At 36.3% G+C, this 24141-nt stretch overlaps 1 protein-coding gene across 4 annotated transcripts in view; it reads left to right on the forward strand.

Annotated features, from left to right (window-relative positions):
- Positions 1 to 24141, forward strand: part of BCAS3 (BCAS3 microtubule associated cell migration factor) — a 714356-nt gene that overhangs the window by 263784 nt on the left and 426431 nt on the right. For all 4 annotated transcript variants that reach the window (XM_030828111.1, XM_030828114.1, XM_030828113.1 and 1 more), the window contains exon 14: positions 12379 to 12512. In XM_030828111.1, coding sequence (XP_030683971.1) covers positions 12379 to 12512 — 134 coding nt within the window. The remainder of the gene's footprint in view (positions 1 to 12378; positions 12513 to 24141) is intronic.

Consider the following 24141-nt stretch of genomic DNA (forward strand, 5'->3'; position numbering starts at 1 on the left):
CTTGTCCTCACATTTATTTTTGTTCTTGTCTGTTTTCATTTTTATTGAATTGTAACTTATGTAATATAAGTTGCACCAATTTTAAGTATACGGCTTGTTGAATTTTATTTATATATGTACCCCTCTAAGCAACATCCATAGAGTTTGAAAGATCTGTTTTGCACATCTCTGAAATACATGGAATGCCCTTCCTACATTTAGAAATTCCTACATTTCCAAATTTACCCTTCAAATTATTTTGTAGTCCTAACACATAAAGAATCTGCTTGATACAGATTGGTCTCCAGGGAATCCTCTTCTTTATTTCTGCTTCCTGTCTTATGCTGTTCATAATTATTTTGCTTTACTATCCCTTCTGTCTACCAAATTCCTACTAACCTCCATTCAAGGTGTACTTTATTATGCACTTCCAGCAATTATTGTCTGTGACATGAATTTAGCATTAGTTGATTGTATCTGTATCTGTAATTTTTCCTTGAGGCTGGTTACAGTCTGATACTACCATGTAGTTATGTATAGATCTTGAGTACTAAACTTTGTGTTGGGACATAATATACACCAGAAGCTAACACTCTTTTATCCTTAGACTTTTTCAATTATATTTCTCACTCTTTTTTTTTTTTTTGAGATGGAGCTGGAGTGCAGTGGCACAATCTCGGCTCACTGCAATCTCTGTAGAGGTGGGATTCCACCATGTTGGCCAGGATGGTCTCGATCTCCTGACCTCGTGATCCGCCAGCCTTGGCCTCCCAAAGTGCTGGGGTTACAGGTGTGAGCCACGGCGCCCAGCCAAAATTTGTATGGAATTTCAAAAGACCTAAAATAGCCAAATCAATCTTGAAAAAGATGAGTACATTTTAAAGATTTAAACTACCTAAATTTCTGAATTAATCTAAAGCTCACCAAGAAAGGATTTTTAGGGAGTAAGTATAGACATAGATGAGTGAATAGAATAATGTCCAGAAAAGTCATTTGATTTTTGACAAAAGTGGCAGGTAATTAAATAGGTGAAGTATAGTTTTTTCAACAAATTGTGCTAGAACAACTGGGATAACTTTTGGTAGAAAAATAAATCTTTACTAACATCATACATAAAATTAACTCTAAATGGATAATAGGCTTAGCATAAACACTAAAACTATGAAACTTTAAAAAGAAAACATAAGGTTATATCCTTTAACCTTGGGATAGAAAAAGATTTCTTAGATAAACACCCAAACCACAAAATCTCTATCAAAATTGGAAATCTCTTGGGAAAATGTTAAATAGTGAAAAGCCATGCCACAGACTGGGAGAAAATTTCTGATAGATGATAGATAGATAGATAGATAGATAGATAGATAGATAGATAGATAGATATTGAAAACATACAATTTAAAATGAGAAAAAGATTTTAAACAATGATGTCACAAAAGAAAATATTTAAAAGCCAGTAAGCACACGAAAAACTGATCAACATCACTGATCACCAAGGAATATTGGCAAATTAAAACTGTGAGAATACCAATTGAAATTATTAAAAAGACTGACAGTATCAAATGTTGGTGAAGTTATGGAGCTTGTGGGAATGTAAAATTATACAACCACGTTGGAAAATAGTTTGGCAGTTTCTTATAAATATTTAATATGCGACCCTGCAATTTCACTCCTAAATATTCACCCAAGAAAAAGAAAAACATGTCCACATGAAGACTAGTATTTGAATGTTCATAGCTGTTTGAGTCACAATACTAAAAAAACTAGAAACAGACCAGCTGCGGTGGCTCACGCCTATAATTCCAGCAATTTGGGAGGCCGTGGTGGGTAGATCACTTGAGGCCAGGAGTTTGAGACCAGCCTCGTCAACATGGTGAAACCCTGTCTCTACTAAAAATACAAAAAAAATTAGCCAGGTGTGGTGGCAAACCCCTGTAATCCCAGCTACTCAGGAGGCTGAGACAGGAGAATCACTTGAACCTGGAGACAGAGGTTGCAGTGAGCTGAGATGGTGCCACTGCACTCCAGCCTGGGTGACAGAGCAAGACTCCATCTCAAAAAAAAAAGAAAACAAAACAAAAACAAAAAACTAGAAACAGCTACGGAATGGATATATAAATTGTGGTATGTATTTAAAATGGAACACTAGTCAGCAATATAAATCAATGAATGACATACTGTTACTTGTAGCAGATAGACTGAGAAAATATTGTGTGATTACATTTCATTAAATTCTAAAACATGCAGTATTAATCCCGCATAATAGAAAGCTGATGAGTGGTTACTTGGGGCCAGGTGGCTGGGGAGAGGATGGTTTGCAAGTGAACACGAGGGAACTTTTTTTGAATGCTCTCTCTCTTGACTATGGTAGTAGTTACATAGGTATATGTATTTGTCAGATTCATCATATTGTACATCTAAAATGAATCTATTGTATATAAATTATGTATTAATAAAGGTTAAAGTTTTAAAAAGTATTCTGGCAATGGACAAATATTGTCAACTACCTGAAAAAATGAGAACACATGTACATAGGCATACACCGCATTCTTAAATATCTATTTGGTAAAGAAATCTGTTAAAAATAATGGACATTAGAATGCTTAATATGAAAACTCACTGGAAATGACCAGAGATGTCTTCATAAGCCTGAAAATTTTACAATTCAAAGAGAAAGAAAGTTAAATATTTAAATAATGATGTTAAGACACTTCAAACTGCTAAAAATGCAGGAGGATGAATATAACAAGTTAAAAAATAAAGTGAGCTAGAAAATCAGTTATTCACTTTATATAGACTTTTCCACATGAAGCAAATAAGGGCAATATCACTGATTTCTTCTAATTTATGTTGGTTATGGATATATGCAACTTTTGTAAGGGATCAGCTAAATCATCTGCTTTGGTAGTGTTTACTTCAGTGCCTTTAACAGAGTGTTATGTAGCAAATTTGATAACGATATACTATATTTTAGGCTACTAAAGTGGAAGAATACATTGATGAGTACAATTATTAGTGTTTGTAAGTAGCTTAAAAAATATGCTGCTATAAGCTACTTAAGAAATTTATGCTGCCCATATGGAGACTTTGGGACCATTGTTTTCCAGTATTCATATCCAGCTTGAAAGTTTTATTAATCTGACTTTAATAAGCTATGATATTATGGATTTGTGTAAGCTGAGGAGGTTAACGCTTTCTCTCAGTACTGGGATTCTGTTTTTTGCTTTTGTGTTTACAAATTTGGCTATTAACTTTTCTAAATAAGTAATTTGTAAGTTTGTATCTATACAGATGTTAATTGAAAAGTATTACATGAACAAGTATTAATGCCAAAGTATAAAATTCTTTTATGAATGATATAATCTGAATTCCTGTAAAGATTTCTATTTGATTCAGCATAATTGTGTTTATGTCTCTTTTTGGAAAAGAGTGTGAGTAGCTGGTAGTTTGTCTTCTAGTTCACATGTGTGTATATGATAAAGAACCATACAATTAGGTAGGTGTTATAAATAGGATATGGCAAAAAAGGCAAACATACTCATGTTTCCAAGATTTTATAGCAGATTCCTGGTGAAATTTTGCTACTCTTTAATTTTGCTTTTTGGGTTAACCAGCTGACGCCCAGTTGAAAAGACTTATGTTCGTGTGAGGCCACAAAAGCCTTAATGTTCAGTCTCCAGCTACCTCAGATTTTGGAGAACGTTGTGTACCCTCAGCAGCTTCAATCCCCACCCTCTAACGCTAATGCTCATCTATCAAACTTGAGGCTAAGAGTGAGGGAGAGGAAGCTTCCAGATAAACATACAGAAGTGCCTAAACAGCTAATCACTCTAGGCTTCCGCTTCCAGGCCCTATAATTAGAAGTCCTTCTTTTTCCTTGTGTTCCCAGATGACGCAAATGCTTTTTGTGGCTTGGCACCTCATTTGGGGCGTGGGTTTAGTTTATGGCCAGGCCAGAGTCTGGTTTAGTCTTCTGATGCAGCATAAATAGTTCTCAAGCCACAGTCTACTCTGTACAAGTTTTTCCTTTTATGTATATGTGCATTTTAACTTGTTTTCTAGAAGAAGAAAAAGCTTGCTATTTCCTTGGCAGAATGTGTGCAAAAGAGGAAATTGTAAATGAAAAGAAAGCACGCGACTAGGTAGTCCTATACTATTTCTTTTTCTCCTTTCTGCTCTTTAAATTTTTTATGTTATTTTACAAATTTTGTGAAAAAAGTAAACTTACTGGTGAATTGTAGAAGCCACATTTGCATGGAGGGGTGGAAAAAAAGTGTTTGAGATAGGATACACAGAAGATAATAGGCATAATTTTTTAGTGGACACTTTCCTGAAAATTTGAATTTGTTTTACATAATCGTAACTAAACAGAGACGAATGTCAGTTTGAAAAGCTGGGAACGTATGGGAAAGTGTTCATTGGTGATTTTCATTCATATGTAAAACAATAATAGTCTTGATTTGGCAAATGAGGACCTTTATTTGAATGCTCATTCTACATAAAACGGTATGATTTAAAATGAAATTTAATGAAGTTTATAATAGGTGAGGAATATATGTTACAAATGCAAATTCATCTTATTTCCTGTCAGAATGATGTTTCTATTGAATTGTTTGTCAAGTGCAGAAAATTTGTTACAGAGAGGTGGAATCAGAAGATAGTAGTGGATTTATGATCATTCAAACTTACTATAACTCAGCAAAAAAGTAGGAGGAGTGGCAAAACAGTGTCTACAAATGGACAACAAAGCGTTCATGCCTAAACTTAGAAACTCATTGTTTGAGGCCGGGTGCGGTGGCTCACGCCTGTAATGCCAGCAGTTTGGGAGGCCGAGTTGGGTGGATTGTCTGAGCTCAGGAGTTGGAGACCAGCCTGGGCAACATGGTTGAAACCCCCTCTCTACCAAAATACAAAAAATTAGCCAGGCATGGCAGCGGGCGCCTGTAGTCCCAACTACTCGGGAGGCTGCGGCAGGAGAGTTGCTTGAACCGGGGAGGCGGAGGTTGCAGTGAGCTGAGATTGTGCCACTGCACTCCAGCCTGGGTGACAGAGCAAGACTCCATCTCCAAACAAAAACGAAACAAAACAAAACAAATTTATTGTTTGAATAACAGTAAGTAAAGAATATAAGCTATGTCAATAACCTCGTGATCATAGCTAGATATATAATGAGAGGTAAGGTTATATATATTGTTGTAGGTTTAATAATTTATTAAATTATTTATAATAAATGGTACCTTTCATTTTCTAAAATGTATTCTCTTGGAAATAGCCAGGACAGTGGCATCTAGTAGGATATTTTAATATAGTGACTAGAGCTGTCCCTTATGTTTGCCAAAGAAATAGCAAACTCAAATTTACTTCATCTTTTCACTGAAATGACTATCTTGTCTTCCCACAGATGCTTAATATTCTTTCATGCCTTTTTGTTCAACAAAACATTAGTTTAAATGCTTATACTAATGTGATTCTACTTCTGGGAATAGCAAGGTAAACGTACAAACCATCCTTCCTGTAGAAAACAATTATGAAACCTGGACAAAATACAACTGAACTGACACATAAAGTTAGATATATGTATTATAATCTCTGGAACAACCAGTAAAATTTTAATATAAAGAGATATAGCTCAAAAGTCCATAGATAAATTATTTATTTTTAACATTCAACAATAAATATTGTTAAAAATAAGTAGTCTCAAAACAGCAAGAAACCATGAGAAGAGAAATAAACAAAACTGAATAAAATGTTGAAATTAGCATTTCATAAAAATTGATTACAAATAAATAGTCCCAAAACAGCAATAAAACATGAAAAGAGAAATAAAAAACAGAAACAAGACAAGCAAAAATAATAATAAATTGGTAGACCTAAGTCCAGCCCTACCAGTAAGTACTAAATATGAATAAACTACAAATACCAATTAAAAGGCAGTGATTTGATTGAAAGAGAGTGAGCAAGTGTGAGAGCACCCAACTGTTATCTAAAAGAAGCCTCTATTGATAGATATAGAGTAGAAGAATGGAAAATATATACCATGCAAGTACCAATCAAAACAAAGTTGGAGTGGTGAAATTAATATCCAAAAATCTAGACTTCAGAGCAAGGAAAATAACCAGGGTTAAATCATGTTAAAAGGGTTAATTGACCAAGACTTCATACAATCCTAAATGTGTATGAACCTTGCTCTAAAATTTAGGAAGCTGATATAACTTAGGAAAACTACACATGTCCGCAATTATACTTGGAGACTGTAACTCCGACTCAGTAATGGAACAGAAAGCAGTCAGTCAGTAAGGAAATTGAAGATGCAAACATCACTACCAATTATATACCTTTCTAGAATATATTCTAGGTGTTCAAGTGTATATGGAACAAGGATCATATTTCAAGCCATAAAACAAACTTTAACAAATGTAAGAGAAGTAACTTCTTGTCATAATGAAATTATACTGGCAATAATATCTGAAAGCTATCTGGAAAATATCCAAATATTTGGTAAGAAAACAATATGCCTTTAAATAACACACGAGCAAAAGAGGAAGCAACTAGGAAACATTTAAAACTGAATATAAATGAAATTGCAGCATATCAAAATCTGTTACATTTAGCTAAGCAGGCTTAGAGGGACATTTATACCTATATGTGCTTACTCCAGAAAAGAAGAAAGTTCCTGAAACAATAATCTAAGCTGCTCCCGTAAGAAACTCAAAAAAAACGGAAGAGCAAATGAACCCAAAACAAGGAGAATAAAGGAAATAATAAATATAGTAAAAGAAATCAGTGAAATTGAAGAGAGAAAAACAGAAAGTTATGAAACCAAATAGGTTAACCTTAAAAAGACCTTACCAGACTGGTGAAGAAAAAAAACAGAGAAGACACAGATTACCAATATCGTGAATGAAAAAGTGGATATCATTAATGTCTCTACAGATATTAAAAGGGTGAATTCCTTGAATTACAGAAAGTAATTCATCAAAGAAGAAATTTTATTTTATTTATTTTTTTATTTTATTATTATACTTTAGGTTTTAGGGTACATGTGCACAATGTGCAGGTTTGTTACATACGTATCCATGTGCCATGTTGGTTTGCTGCACCCATTAACTCGTCATTTAGCATTAGGTATATCTCCTAATGCTGTCCCTCCCCCCTCCCCCCACCCCACAACAGTCCCCGGAGTGTGATGTTCCCCTTCCTGTGTCCATGAGTTCTCATTGTTCAATTCCCACCTATGAGTGAGAACATGCGGTGTTTGGTTTTTTGTCCTTGCGATAGTTTACTGAGAATGATGGTTTCCAGTTTCATCCATGTCCCTACAAAGGACATGAACTCATCATTTTTTATGGCTGCATAGTATTCCATGGTGTATATGTGCCACATTTTCTTAATCCAGTCTATCGTTGTTGGACATTTGGGTTGGTTCCAAGTCTTTGCTTTTGTGAATAGTGCCGCAATAAACGTACGTGTGCATGTGTCTTTATAGCAGCATGATTTATAGTCCTTTGGGTATATACCCAGTAATGGGATGGCTGGGTCAAATGGTATTTCTAGTTCTAGATCCCTGAGGAATCGCCACACTGACTTCCACAATGGTTGAACTAGTTTACAGTCCCACCAACAGTGTAAAAGTGTTCCTATTTCTCCACATCCTCTCCAGCACGTGTTGTTTCCTGACTTTTTAATGATGGCCATTCTAACTGGTGTGAGATGGTATCTCATTGTGGTTTTGATTTGCATTTCTCTGATGGCCAGTGATGATGAGCATTTTTTCATGTGTCTTTTGGCTGCATAAATGTCTTCTTTTAAGAAGTGTCTGTTCATATCCTTTGCTCACTTTTTGATGGGGTTGTTTGTTTTTTTCTTGTAAATTTGTTTGGGTTCATTGTGATTCTGGATATTAGCCCTTTGTCAGATGAGTAGGTTGCAAAAATTCTCTCCCATTCTGTAGGTTGCCTGTTCACTCTGATGGTAGTTTCTTTTGCTGTGCAGAAGCTCTTTAGTTTAATTAGATTACCATTTGTCAATTTTGGCTTTTGTTGCCATTGCTTTTGGTGTTTTAGACATGAAGTCCTTGCCCACGCCTATGTCCTGAATGGTATTGCCTAGGTTTTCTTGTAGGGTTTTTATGGTTTTAGGTCTAACATGTAAGTCTTTAATCCATCTTGAATTAATTTTTGTATAAGGTGTAAGGAAGGGATCCAGTTTCAGCTTTCTACATATGGCTAGCCAGTTTTCCCAGCACCATTTATTAAATAGGGAATCCTTTCCCCATTTCTTGTTTTTGTCAGGTTTGTCAAAGATCAGATAGTTGTAGATATGCGGCATTATTTCTGAGGGCTCTGTTCTGTTCCATTGATCTATGTCTCTGTTGTGGTACCAGTACCATGCTGTTTTGGTTACTGTAGCCTTGTAGTACAGTTTGAAGTCAGGTAGCGTGATGCCTCCAGCTTTGTTCTTTTGGCTTAGGATTGACCTGGTGATGCGGGCTCTTTTTTGGTTCCATATGAAGTTTAAAGTAGTTTTTTCCAATTCTATGAAGAAAGTCATTGGTAACTTGATGGGGATGGCATTGAATCTATAAATTACCTTGGGCAGTATGGCCATTTTCACGATATTGATTCTTCCAACCCATGAGCATGGAATGTTCTTCCATTTGTTTGTATCCTCTTTTATTTCATTGAGCAGTGGTTTGTAGTTCTCCTTGAAGAGGTCCTTCACGTCCCTTGTAAGTTGGATTCCTAGGTATTTTATTCTCCTTGAAGCAATTGTGAATGGGAGTTCACTCATGATTTGGCTCTCTGTTTGTCTGTTATTGGTGTACAAGAATGCATGTGATTTTTGTACATTGATTTTGTATCCTGAGACTTTGCTGAAGTTGCTAATCAGCTTGAGGAGATTTTGGGCTGAGACAATGGGGTTTTCTAGATATACAATCATGTCATCTGAAAGCAGGGACAATTTGACTTCCTCTTTTCCTAATTGAATACCCTTTATTTCCTTCTCCTGCCTGATTGCCCTGGACAGAACTTCCAGCACTATGTTGAATAGGATTGGTGAGAGAGGGCATCCCTGTCTTGTGCCAGTTTTCAAAGGGAATGCTTCCAGTTTTTGCCCATTCAGTATGATATTGGCTGTGGGTTTGTCATAGATAGCTCTTATTATTTTGAGATACGTCCCATCAATACCTAATTTATTGAGAGTTTTTAGCATGAAGGGCTGTTGAATTTTGTCAAAGGCCTTTTCTGCATCTATTGAGATAATCATGTGGTTTTTGTCTTTGGTTCTGTTTATATGCTGGATTACATTTATTGATTTGCGTATGTTGAACCAGCCTTGCATCCCAGGGATGAAGCCCACTTGATCATGGTGTATAAGCTTTTTGATGTGCTGCTGGATTCGGTTTGCCAGTATTTTATTGAGGATTTTTGCATCAATGTTCATCAAGGATATTGGTCTGAAATTCTCCTTTTTGGTTATGTCTCTGCCAGGCTTTGGTATCAGGACGATGCTGGCCTCATAAAATGTGTTTTAAATTAAAAAAATTAACAAAATATTTAATGGTAGTTGAAAATCTTCAAAAATAGGCCCAAATATTTTTACTTGAAAATTCCATTAAACATTTAACAAAGAAATAATAGCAATCCTACATATTTTTTTTTCCAGAAAATAACACAGTAAGGAGCATTCCCATTTGATTCTTTGAGGCTTGGATTATCCTAAATATCAAAATCATCCAAGCACATTATTAGAAAAGAAAACTGCAAACCAGTATTTCTCAGGGACACAGATATGAAAATATTCAAGAAAATATTAGAAAATTGAATCTAGCTGCTTATAATAAAGAATTTTGACCAAATGAGGCTTATCCCAAGAATGCAAGGCATGTTCAACATTTGATAATCAATTATTGTTAGAATTCGCTATATTAATAGATTTAGAAAGAGAAGCCACGTAATCATTTGAACAGATGCAGAAAAGCACTTGAAAAATTCAATTTTCTTTCATTATAAAAAACTCTCAGCATATTTTCCGAAGGACTTTTACAAAAAACCTATACTTAATGTCATTCTTAAAGATTGAATGCTTTCCTCCTACAACACAGAAATCTCTCCTCACTATTTCTGCTTGCCTCAGCAAGTTCAGTAAGTCGAGAAAATTGAAGAAAAGGCATGTAGGTCAGAAGGGAAGAAATGAAACTGTGGTTGTTCCTAAACTACATAATTGTCATCAAAGAAAATTCTTGTACTGTATAAAAAAACCCCTAGAACTTGCAGGAAACATACATTGTCAAGATAAAAAATCATCAATTTTATCTCTACGCACTAGCAAGCAAAAATTGATCACTGAATTTTAAAAAATATTACCATTTATAATAACTCTAAAAGACAATATTTTCAGAATCTGTGTGTCAAACAAAAAGAAAAAGAAGTCAAAATAGACCTAAATCAAGAAATATGCTGTGTTACTAGATCAGAAGACACAATATTAGGATATCAGTTGTCCCCAAATTAATTTATAGTTCCCTCAAAATCCTAAACAAGAATGGCTAAAATAATGTTAAGAAAGGCAGGAAAAGGCTCATTTTACCTGATTTCAAGATTTTCTGTGAAGTTACAGTAACCAAGAGTGTGGTATTAGTGAATGTAGACACAGAAATTGAATTAATAGAATAGAACTTCAAAAAATAGGCCTTGGCCTGGCATGGTAGTTCACGCCTGTAATCCTAGCAGTTTGGGAGGCTGAGGTGGGTGGATCTCTTGAGACCAGGAGTTTGAGACCAGCCTGGCCAACGTGTCAAAACTCCCTCTCTACTAAAAATACAAAAATTAGCCAGGCATGGTGGCGCACACCTGTAGTCCCAGCTACTTGGGAGGTTGAGGCATGAGAATCAGTTGAACCCAGGAAGTGGAGATTGCAGTGAGCCGAGAATGCACTACTGCACTCCAGGCTGGATGACAGAGTGAGACTGTCTCAAAAAATAATAATAATAATAAAAAATAAATAATAAAAAAATGCCAGGCATGGTGGCTCATGCCTGTAATCCCAGCACTTTGGGAGGCCGAGTCCGGCAGATCATGAGGTCAGGAGACTGTGACCATCCTGGCTAACACGGTGAAACCCGGTCTCTACTAAAAATACAAAAAATCAGCCAGGCGTGGTGGCGGGCGCCTGTAGTCCCAGCTACTTGGGAAGCTGAGGCAGAAGAATGGCATGAACCCAGGAGGTGGAGTTTGCAGTGGGCAGAGATCGCGCCACTGCACTCCAGCCTGGGAGACAGCGAGACTCCATCTCAAAAAAATATAGGCCTACACAAATATAGCCAATTGATCCTTGGCAAGTTGACAGTGTTACTTCAATGGAGAGAGAACAGTGTCTTCAAGAAGTCTTTCTGGAACAATTGGGCATCTTATGCAAATAAGTTAACCTTGTCCATGTTTTGTATAGGATCCTCACCATATAACCTGTTGTATAAGGTCCTCACACCTTATACAAATACTAAAATGATGATAGGCCTAAATGTAAAACATAAAATTATGAAACTTTTACAAGGAAACAGAAGATCTTTGTGGCCTTGGGTTAGGCAGAGAATTCTTAGCTATGACATCTCATCAAAATTAAGAACTTTCCCTGTAATTGGCTCTATTGGCATTTTCAATAAATATCATGGTGAATTAAGTACAGGAAGTAGTATTTGGATCAGTAGATAAATTGGAGCATTGAATTAAAGTTTGAAGAAATTGCAAAAGTGGGAGTTCCATGGGGGTATGTCATTCTCACATTCTTTGTTTTGAAAAATGATTGTGGCTGGGCACGGTGGCTCATGCCTGTAATCTCAGAGCTTTGAGAGGCCACAACAGAAGGACTGCTTGAGGCCCAGAGTTCGAGACCAGCCTGGGCAACATGGTGAGACCCTGTCTCTACAAAAATAAAAGAAAATTAGCCAAGCATGGTGGCATGTGCTTGTAGTCCCAGCTACTTGGGAGGCTGAGGCAGGAGGATCTCTTGAGCCCAGGAATTTGAGGCTGCAGTGAGCTGTGATCGGGCACCTGCACCCCAGCCTGGGCAACAGAGTGAGATTCTGCTTCAGGAAAAAAATAAAATAAAATTATGAATTCTGTAAATTCAGTAATATCAAACTTCTGTCTGCTAGTTTTACAGGAATGCCATAATACTTGTACATCTAGTGTTTATACCTTGCTAATATACTGATGTGTCATTAAGCTTGGTATTCACATGAAAAAGATGTTTTGTTTTATTTTTTTCTTCTGTAAAGTTTCTTATAGCCTTGGTAATTTTTTTCCCTTTGGTAATATTTTAAATATTGTGAATAGCTTTTTAGAATATTTCATCCACATACATAATCATTTTTATTTTTACCCTTTGTTTTTTGTCTTCCAGGAATGCTTCTAGTCACAACAGACACCCTTGGCCATGACTTTCATGTCTTCCAAATTCTGACTCATCCTTGGTCCTCATCACAATGTGCTGTCCACCATCTGTATACTCTTCACAGGGGAGAAACTGAAGCCAAAGTAAGCTGTATAATTTTTCAGAAGGCGATTTCTTGGTATAATATGACATCTACTCTAGCTGGTCATTTATATCACATTGCAGGCTTAATGTTGGTGATTGTGAGAATATATTGCTCTCTGTGATAGAATGGGTTGGATAATTAGGGAAAAATTCCGTTTTGACCCAGTAAATACATAAGCACTAGATGAACATTCTTTTGTTTAAAAATTCAACGAATTTTGATAAAACAGTAGTGCTGTTTATCCTGCTTTTCAACCTGAGACCATTTCTTGCCCCAGGGAAAACTCCTATCATTCATTTGCTGTCTCTCCAGACCTTTTACTAGGCATTTGGATTCTGTGTACGTAAATATATATGTACATACATACACACACATATACATATAAACATGGACATATTCATATATACAAAAATAGTTTCATGATGAATATGGATATATGAATACAGTGGAGGCTAATGAGAACCAGTTATACACATCCCTCCTTGGCACAGTATTTAGTGATACTATTTTGATTGCGTGAAATCACCCATGTTGGGACTATTTGATCACGAAAATTTGCAAACACTACAAATCAGGGCTATTTTTTTTCCTCGGAGAGCTAGATTTTAAACATTTACCAGCAGATAATCACGTACACATGCATGGGTACACATATGTTCATATGCATCATTTACTGAGCTGAGCACTTGTATCAGGTACCATGCTGAGTGCTTCACATATATTTAATATTCTTTTTTAATTTTTAATTTTTATTTATTTTTGTTATTTTTTTTTGAGTTGGAGTCTCGCTCTGTTGCCCAGGCTGGAGTGCAATGGCGCCCCAATCATTGGCTCACTGCAACCTCTGCCTCCCAGGTTCAAGCAGTTTTCCTGCCTCAGCCTCCCGACCAGCTGGGATTACAGGCACCCACCACCATGCCTGGCTAATTTTTGCATTTTTAGTAGAGACAGTGTTTCACCATATTGGCCAGGCTGATCTCTTGACCAGGCTGATCTCAAACTCCTGGCCTCATGATCCACCCACCTCGGCCTCCCAAAGTGCTGGGATTATAGGCATGAGCCACCATGCCCGACCCACATATATTTAATATTCTTAATATCACATGGTAGATACTGTATATTGTCTTAATAGCTTAAAATCTCAAATACCTTTTGTTTCATACCTTATATAAACTTGCCAGTATAACACTGTATATATGTTATTTTTCAGACAAGTTGTGAGATTTTTACATTTGACTTACTGGATATTATTTATTATTATTAGATATTATATGGATAATATTTTTAGGTATTCAAGAATTAAAGTCCTTATTTTTAAGTGATGCAAAAGTATTTATAGATATCTGGAATTTGCGTTGAAATGATCTAGCAGTAGGGGAGGGGAGGGTTGGTTAGATAATAGGACAAATAAGTGACAGAAGAAAATAGAGGGATGGTTATGTTGATTATAAGAGACTTAAAATACACGTTGAGTAAATGCATTGTGAAAACTTTGTTTGGACCCTGATCTAAATAAAGTATAAAGAGACATTTTTGAGATAGTTGGAGAAAATTGACCACGAACGAGGTGTTATATGACATTTATCAAGTATAACTAATTTGCTGTGTATGTAATTGTGTATTTGTTTCGTAGAGACAGAGTCTTGCCGTGTTGCCCAGGCTAGTCTTGAACTCCTGGGTTACCAACTCGGTCTTCCACAGTATTGACATAAGCCACTGCATATTGCCTTGTAACTGATTTTTTTAAAGTCATTATTTATTAGGCATATATTCTGAACGATTTACAGGTGAACAGATAGGATATCTCTAATGTGCTTTAAAATATTCTAGCAAAACAATGAGATAGAGTCAACAGATTTGCAGAGCGTTAATTGTTGAAGTTGAATGATGTCCACGTAGGTGGGTCATGTTGACATTCTCTATATTTTTGTGTATGTTTGGAAATTTCTCTAATAGGAAGCAAAAACTACACCCTTCACCAACTTTTTTACTTACTTTAGCTTTATGACTCGATTTATTGTTCATTTTCAAAAGCTTTCCCAGCTGTTGTGTTTTAGAGTGACTTTATTGCGTTACATAGTGAATCCTGTGGAGATTTTTATTTAAATTGCATTGAAATTACATTTTAATACAATTAGAACTGACATCTTTATGTTGTGGAAGTTTTGCAGCTAGGAATTGTAACATTTTAAAGTTTGTCATTGCTGTGGTATGGCAAAGCTATTGATAATTTTATATTGAATTTGTGTATGCCTGCTTTGCTAGATTCTCTTGTAAGATTAAGTAGTTTTTCAGTAAATTTTCTTGGAATGTCTAAGTGGAATACATTTTCTGAAAATTATTATCTTTTTTGTTTTTATTTTTCTCTTATTATATTGTCTAGGAATTCTAAAATATTATGCAACTATAGTAGTGATAGCTATATTCTTTGCTTTTTGAATAGTATCTTTTATTTTGTTTGACTTCATTGTTTTGCCCTATTTCTTGCATTTTTTTCATGATATAAGTAATACATAGTACCATTTTGGAGGTAAATTTTAGACAATCTTGAAATACATGGAACAAAAACATCAAAATTACCTGACCCATTAACCTCTGCACCCAGAGCTGCTTTGCTTGTCAATCTGTTGTGCATTCTTAAGATCCCCATACATATTTATGTAGATGAAATTGTTCTTAACAGTGCAGTGGTATTATATATTTTTCAATTATTACACTAGCACTGGAGATCTGAGGAATAAAAAAAATGATTTTATTTAACTTTTCTAATTTGAGTTCTAACATTTAAAATCAATAGTTCTTAAAAGCTGTGTACGTTTATTTCTAATTAATATCTAGGGGAAAATCCAATTTACTGATTGACAGGGTCCTGGCATTTTCTTTTCTTTCTTTTTTTTTTTGGAGATGGAGTCTCACTCTGTCGCTCAGGCTGGAGTGCAATGGCATAATCTCGGCTCACTGCAGCCTCTGTCCCCCCGGGTTCAAGCAGTTCTTCTGCCTCAGCACCCCTGAGTAGCTGGGACTATAGGCACCCACCACCACACCTGGCTAATTTTTGTATTTTTAGTAGAGACAGGGTTTCACCATGTTGGCCAGGCTGGTCTTGAATTCCTGACCTCAGGTGATGCACCCACCTCAGCCTCCCAAAGTGTTGGGATTACAGGCGTGAGCCACTGCGCCTGGCCAGGTCTTGGCATTTTCATAGTCCAAGTTCTATTTGAATTAATTCATGAGCTTTAATTAAAATGTAAAAATCTTGAATTTTTATCCCTTATTGTATATTTTTTCCTGCTTTTTGTGTTCTTGTTGCTACAGTTTAGAAAAGACTAAAGACAAGAAATGGGTTTGCACATTTTTCTTTATCTCTGTCATTCTCAGGCTAAACTGGGAAGTCTTATCTTTTTAATTTTTTAAAAATTATTTTTAAACTTTTTGTTTTTTCTTTTGTGACAGTCTTGCTCTGTTGCCCAGGATGGAGTGCAATGTCTCGATCTCAGCTCACTGCAACCTCTGCCTCCTGGTTTCAAGTGACTCTCCTGTCTCAGCCTCCCAAGTAGCTGGGGTTACAGGTGCCCAACAGCATGCCCAGATAATTTTTGTGTTTTTAGTAGAGACGAGGTTTCACCATGTTGGTCAGGCTGGCCTCGAACTCCTGACCTCAGGTGATCCACCTGTCTTGGCCTCCCAAAGTGCTGGGATTACAGGCGTGAGTCACCATGCCTGGCCTAAACTTTCATTTTAAGTTCAGGGGTACATATGCAGGTTTATTATATAGGTATATTTGTGTCACGGGGGATTGTTATACAGATTATTTTGCCGTTCAGGTACTAGGCCTAGTACTCAATAGTTTTTTTTTTCTGATCCTCTCCCTCCTCCCATCTTCCACCCTCAAGGAGGCCCCAAGTATCTGTTGTTCCCTCTATGTGTCCATGTGTTCTCATCATTTAGCTTCCACTTATAAGAGAGAGCATGCAGTATTTGGTTTTCTATTCCTGTATCAGTTTGCTAAGGATAATGGCCTCCAGCTCCATCCATGTTCCTGCAAAGACATGATCTCATTGTTTTTTATGACTGCATAATATTCCATGGTGTCTATGTACCATATTTTCTTTATCCAGTCTGTCATTGATAGGCATTTAGGTTGATTCCATGTCTTTGCTATTAGGAATAGTACTGCAGTGAACATATGCATGCATGTATCTTTATGGTAGAATGATTGATATCCTGTTGTATATTTACTCAGGAATGGGATTGTGCTGGGTTGAATGGCAGTTCCGTTTTTAGCTCTTTGAGGAATTGCCACACTGCTTTCCCCAGTAATGGAACTAACTTACACTCTAACAGTGTATAAGCGTTCCCTTTTCTCCACAACCTCACGAGCATCTGTTATTTTTTGACTTTTTAAGAATAGCCATTCTAGCTGGTGTGAGATGGTTTATCCTGGTTTTGATTTGCATTTCTGTAATGACATTCTTTTGAAAAGTGTCTGTTCATGTCCTTTGCCCACTATTTAATGGGGTTGTTTGTTTATTTTCTTGTAAGAACTACAAATTTACAAGAAAAGATGCTGGATGCCAGACTTTTGTGAGATGCATAGTTTGCAGATATTTTCTCTCATTCTATAGATTGTCTGTTTACTATGTTGATGGTTTCTTTTGCTGTGCAGAAGCTCTTTAGTTTGATTGGAGCCCATTTGTCAATTTTTGCTTTTGTTGTGATTGCTTTTGGTGTCTTTGTCATGAAATCTTTGCCAGTTCCTGTGTCCAGAATGGTATTGCCTAGGTTGTCTTCCAGAGTTTTTTTATAGTTTTGAGTTTTATATTTGAGTCTTTAATTCATCTTGAGTTGTTTTTTTTTTTTTTTTTTTGAGACGAAGTCTCGCTTTTGTCACCCAGGCTGGAGTGCAATGGCACGATCTCTGCTCACTGCAACCTCTGCCTCCCAAGTTCAGGCGATTCTCCTGCCTCAGCCTCCCGAGTAGCTGGGCTTAGAGGCACCTGCCACCACGTCTGGCTAATTTTTGTATTTTTTCACTATGTTGGCCAGGCTTGTCTCGAATTCCTGACCTTAGGCAATCCACCCACCTCGGTCTCCCAAAGTGCTGGGATTACAGGTGTGAGCCACCGGAGTTGATTTTTTATATGATGTAAGGAAGGGATTCAGTTTCAACCTTCTGCATTTGGCTAGCCAGTTATCTGAGAACCGTTTATTGAATAGGGAGTCCTTTCCCCATTGCTTGTTTTTGTCAGCTTTGTTGAAGATCAGATGGTTGTAGGTATGTGGCCTTATTTCCGGGCTCTCTAGTCTGTTCCATTGGTCTGTGTGTCTGTTTTTGTATCAGTACCATGCTGTTTTGCTTACCACAGTCCTGTAGTATAGTTTGAAGTCAGGTAACATGATGCCTACAGCTTTGTTCTTTTTGCTTAGGAATCCGTTGGTTATTTGGGCTCTTTTTTGGTTTCATATGAATTTTAAAATAGTTTGGGAATCTTATCATTTTAGAAAATTGTGGTGAAATGCAAAAAAAATTCCACCATTTTTACCATTTTAAAGCATACAGTTCAATGGTATTAATTCACACTGTTGTGCATCCATCACCATCATCTAGGTAATCTTAGCCTATCAGGTGGTACATGATTTTGATTTTGATTTTGATTTGTTATTGATGATGATCAGTTTAATCACATGACTGAGATGCTGTCTGCTGGTCTTCCTCACTATGCAGTTATTCTTTTGTACTTATAAAAATTTACAAGGTTTTTGGGGCAGTAATTTAAAACTATGTAAATATGCCATTCTGCATTGAACTTTCAATTCACTCCTTTATTTACCTATCATTTTGGTCTCATAGATTCCTATTTTATTCAATGGATTATATTTGTTCAATAATTACTTATTATAGTGCACAAAATGTCCCACATTTGGCCAGTGGGAGCCCAATAACTTGGTATCTGTGTCCTTTTGACATATCTTCACCACTCTTTGAGCTTGTCCTTACTTTCTGGCACAACTAACTTGCTTACCCTTAAGTTTAATTATCATTTGTTTTTGTCTCTTTTGTATGGAAGTTTTAAATTTGATGAGCATTTTATCTGGAGTTACTATTTCACTGTGCTGCTGGGCACATTTTATTTCTTACCTCTTTTTCAAATCCCATCTCATCTGTTCTAGTCACTGAGATGCTCTACCTCATCTCTGACCTTTTAGAATTTGGATATTTTAAGCACTTAACACCTATTTTTGATACCTCTTTGTATTAAAGTTATTTGCCATTTAATTTATCTATAAGTTCAATATGGAAATAGAAATTTTGCTTAAGCTTCTTGGCATCTCTCATGCATAGAATGGAGCCTTGCATATTGTAGTGCAAATGTTTGCTAATGCCAATGATGTTCCTACTTAACAGGTAGGAAAATCAAATAGAAATTTTTTAAATGATTATGCTCTAGAACACACTCTGTATGGGAGACTGGGAATTTCTAAACCCCAAATACCAGGACCTCAGTGACCACAAAATTAATTTTATAAGGTACTACAGAAAATTATTTTGAACTGATGTATAAAATTTAACACCAGTCGTGAAATCTGTATGTCACATGATCTATTTGGCCCTCTTTGAGTACGACAAAAGCATGTTTTTCTGGATTCTTCCAAGAACTCTGATGGTACTTTAATCAGGCAAGGAAAAAAATTCAGTATGTGGATCTAATTATATTGAATTAAGTTGTTTTGTGGTCTATGACTTGGGATATCCTTTGCATCTGACAGTAATTTTCCTCATAAAGCACATATGTAGTAAGAAAAATAGTCCTTGTTTTCAACAGCAAGTATAAACCTTACACATATTTTGTTAACATACTTTCTCAAACAGACTCAAGTCATTTTTGTACTTAGCATGCTAATTTTGGCAAATGGCAAACTTGCTTTTGAAACAAAATCAGAAAAGTGTTAATTTTACCATTCTAGAATAATACTGTGAAATAATATGGTTAGTATCTTCAATCGTCAAGGGGAAAATCATCTAGTTATTCAGTATTATTAACTGATAACTATTTGATGGTCATTTTAGATAAATGCGAATAGTTGTTTTTAGTGTGAACATGTTCCAAATATTTCCTAGTTATGCTTATACTAATACTCAAATTTAACTAGACTTTTCTGTATTTATTTTTGTAAATCTAGCAACCCTGTGCATGACCCTATCTATAGTCATGTAATTCTTCAGTTTTTCTGCAAAAACATCATTTTTATTGAGATATAATTTACATACTATAAAATTCATTTTTAGAAGTGCAATTCAGTGGTTTTTGTTATGTTTTTAGAGTTTGCATATCATCACTAGTATCTAATTTCAGCACATTTTTGTAATCCTTAAACCACTTATCCATTAGCAGTCACTCCTCATTCCTATTTCCCCTGCTCCCCTATATACTTGGATGCTGATTAGTAATTATATAACTAAGGACAGGCTAAATACTTTCTCTAATCTTCAAGTTACTCTTCTGTAAAATGGGGCCAATACTGATTTCAGAGTTTATTGAGGAAATAACAGAAATACTATATGTAAAATGCTTAGCAAAGCACTTGGCACAGTAAATGCCAAATAAAGAGTCAATATTAGGACCTCTACTTTTGGCCAAGACAGAGTTAAGAGCTGGATTAACCCTCCTACCTGAAACAACTAAACAATGAACGGTGGTTTTCTATTTACTGTACATTAGTCATTGAAAGATGGCAATCCCTGATAGATGAAGAACAAATGAGAGGATGCCTATGGTTGCCCCAATTTATTGCTTTGAAAGAGTTTCCAGTCATGGTGCAGGAAGGGGGAACCCTAATGGAGCCTAGTAGTCTCCCTGAATTGATGAGATATTGCTAAGAGTCCTGGGAGGCCAAGATCATAGATTCTCAATACAGTGGGACAGAAACATGGGAGCTGCAGAGAGAGAATCCCAGAGATTTGCAGAGGAGACATGAGAACAAAGAAAGAACTACCATCAGATCAGAAAGGCAAGAGTAAAACTATCTTTTATTCAAAAATGACATGATTGTCTATGTTGAAAAACTAAAGGATTTTATTTTATTTTTAAAAAAGAACTAATCAATGATTTTAACAAGGTTACAGGATATTAGATCAATATACAAAAATCAGTTGCATTTCTATATACTAACGACAATGAATTGATCATTTAAAAAATCCAAAAATATATACTAGTGACATTCAATAAGCAAGACTTGTACTCTGAAAGCTAGAAAATATTGCTGAGAGTAAAGACCTAAATAAATGGAGAATTAAACCATTTTCTTGTGCTAGAATACTTACCATCATTAAAATGTCAGTTCTCCCCAGATTTATCCATAGACTCGATGTAATCTGCATCAACATCCCAGCAGGGTTTTCTTTTGGTAAACATTAACAAGATAATTCTAAAATTCACATGAAAATGCATAGCACTTATGAGCAAAATAATTTTGAAAAAGTTGGAGAAATATCACTACCTATATCAAGACTTACTAAAACTACAATAGTAGTAGGGATCCTGTGACCATTCCCACACATGTGGAGACAGCTTATTTTTGACAAAGGTGCAAAGATACAAAGTGGAGAAAGATCAGTCTTTTCAACAAATTAACTCAAATTAGATCATAGACTTAAATGTAGAACCTACAACTATAAAGTTATAAGAGCACCAAAAGAAACCTTCGTGACTTGGGTTAGGGACAGACTTTTAAAATGTGACACCAAGGTTGGACACAGTTGTAATTCCAGTACTTTGGGAGGCTAAGGTGGGAGGATCGGTTGAGCCCAGGAGTTCAAGACCAGACTGGGGAACATAGAAAGGCTCTGTCTCTACAAAAGCAAAAAAAAAATTAGCCAGGCCTGGTGGTGCATGTCTGTAATCTCAGCTCCTTGGGAGGCTGAGGTGGAAGGATTGCTTGAGCCTGGGAGGTCAAGATTGCAGTGAGTCATGATCACACCACTGCACTACAGCCTGGGAAACAGAGCAAACCCGTCTCAAAAAAAATTTTTTTTTGTTTTTGTTTTTGCTTTGCAAAATTTTCTATTCCAAATTCCATTAAAGAAAAATTGATAAACTGAATTTCATCAAAATGAAACACATCTGCTTTTTGAACAAAACCATTAAGAGAATGAAAAGACACAAGTTGTATGTCTTATGTCCACAACACCTTTAAAGAACTGACTCCCCACAGTCAGTGAATAGAGGAACTAAATTTCTCATATTTCATACATTGCTGTTGCTACGGCTTTTCTGGGAAATAATTTTGCATTTACTTAAAATATTAATATATACTTACCATAGAACCCAGCAATTTCAGTGCTGGGGCAGATTGTTCATATTATAAAATTCATGTTGTTCAGGATGATGTCCAGATTTACTCAATGGTTTTTTTTCTGTGGTTACCATAACAAATTGCCATGAACTTGGGAGCCTAAAATATCAAAAATTTATTCTCTTACAGTTTTGGAGGGCAAAAATCTAAAATCAAAATGTAAGCAAGATTGCACTTCCTTTGGAAATTCTGAGGAAGAATTTGTTCTTTGCCTTTTCTAGCCTCTGGTGGCCATTAGCATTCTTGGAGTTATAGCCACATCACTCAGTCGCTGTCTCTCTGATTGTATTACATCCTCCTCATTTCTGAGTCAGCTCCCCTTCTGTATTTCTTGTAAAGATACATGTGATTGTTTTAAGTACCAACCTGGATAACCCAGGGATAAGCCCCTTCTCTTAGGATTTATAACCTAATCACTTATTTTGCCAAAGAGTAACTCTTTGATCTTTTGAGGGATATGGACATGTCTTTTGGGGGCTATAATTCACTTCTCTGTATTCTATCCTCTGCCTCCCAGAATTCATGTTCATGCCATATGCTAAGTATTACCTCTTTTCCCTACCAACATCCCCAAAAGTCACAACCCGTTACAGCATCAACTCTAAGTCTAAATTAAAAAAAAATATATTATCAGCTCAAAGGTCCAATCTTATCATCTCAATCATCTGACTCTGGTATGGTTGAGACTCTGGAATTTATCCTAGGGCAAAATTCCTGTGCCTCTGTGGAGCTATGAAACTACAATAAAAGTTACCTCCTGCCAAAATACAGTACTAGGATATGCGTAGGATAGACATTTCAAAAGGAAGAAATGGAAAAGAATAAAAGAGTCACTGGTTTCAAACATGTTTAAAATCTAGCAGGGCAAATTCCATTGTGTTTCAAGGCCAGAGTTTCCCATCTGGCTTGAGGCACTGCCCTCCTGGACTGCGGCTTCATTTTCTGGGCCTGTGGCTCTGCCCACTCCTGCCTTTGTACACACAGCTTAGGCCTTTAAGTGCCAATCTCTGCCCTTGGAGTCATTCATACATTTTATTGAAGGGTAGTACAGGTTTGCACCTAGGTAGGTCTATCAGCCTGTTTCCTGCTTGTAGAATTTTGCAAGTCCAGTAGCCGCCGCCGCCGCCTTCTTCTTCTTCTTCTTCTTCTTCTTCTTCTTCTTCTTCTTCTTCTTCTTCTTCTTCTTCTTCTTCCTCTTCCTCTTCCTCTTCCTCTTCCTCCTCCTCTTCTTCTTTCTTCTTCTTCTTCTTCTTCTTCTTCTTCTTCTTCTTCTTCTTCTTCTTCTTCTTCTTCTTCCTTTTCTTCTTCTTCTTCTTCTTCTTCTTCTTCTTCTTCTTCTTCCTCTTCCTCTTCCTCTTCCTCTTCCTCCTCCTCTTCTTCTTCTTCTTCTTCTTCTTCTTCTTCTTCTTTTCTTCTTCTTCTCTTCTTCTTCTTCTTCCTTCTTCTTCTTCTTTTCTTCTTCTTCCTTCTTTCTTCTTCCTCTTCCTCTTCTTCTTCTTTTCTTCTTCTTCTCCTTCTTTTCTTCTTCTTCTTCTTCTCCTTTCTTCTCCTTTCTTCTTCTCCCTTCTTCTTCTTCCTTTCTTCTTCTTCTTCTTCCTTCTTCTTCTTCTTTCTTCTTCTTCTTCTTCTTCTTCTTCTTCTTCTTCTTCTTCTTCTTCTTCTTCTTCTTCTTCTTCTTTCTTCATTTTTTTAATCATGCCTTTGTGCCTTTCAGTCCAAGATGGCAGTGTTTCTACAGCTACTACATTCTCAAAAACCTTGTTTATCTCCTGTGTATGTCATGGGGATCCATGCCATCAGACAAGAGGACACTCCACAGATCTTTCTTGGATTTGTCTGTCTATTCCTGGCTTCTGCTGATTGAGTGGATCCATGAAACACATGCCTGATGTCTTCAGCAGAATGTTGTCAAGCTATACTCTTGGCCTTCAGAGCACATTTTCCCAACCATGAAACTCCTCATAGTAACATCTTTTTCTCCTTGGTAGGATATTCAAATACCAGAAGATCCGAAGGAAGTATTATTGAATGGTAAAATTAGAAGCACTCTGAATGGCAGTAAGGGAGATATTTTAGGTCAGGGAGAAATTTTGAAAAACTTAAAATCATATCATAAATTTTGTCATTTAGCTATGATGGAATGATAGGAACTGGATTAAACCTCTGTATCAGTTAAGATTCTACCACAGAAACAGAATCAGTAGGGCATTAAAGAGGTTTATCGGCATACGTGATTCTGGGGGCTGGCTAGGCTAGTCTGAAATCAGTAGGGC

This window comes from Nomascus leucogenys, chromosome 14 (assembly GCF_006542625.1).
Source record: "Nomascus leucogenys isolate Asia chromosome 14, Asia_NLE_v1, whole genome shotgun sequence".
Lineage (NCBI taxonomy): Eukaryota > Metazoa > Chordata > Mammalia > Primates > Hylobatidae > Nomascus > Nomascus leucogenys.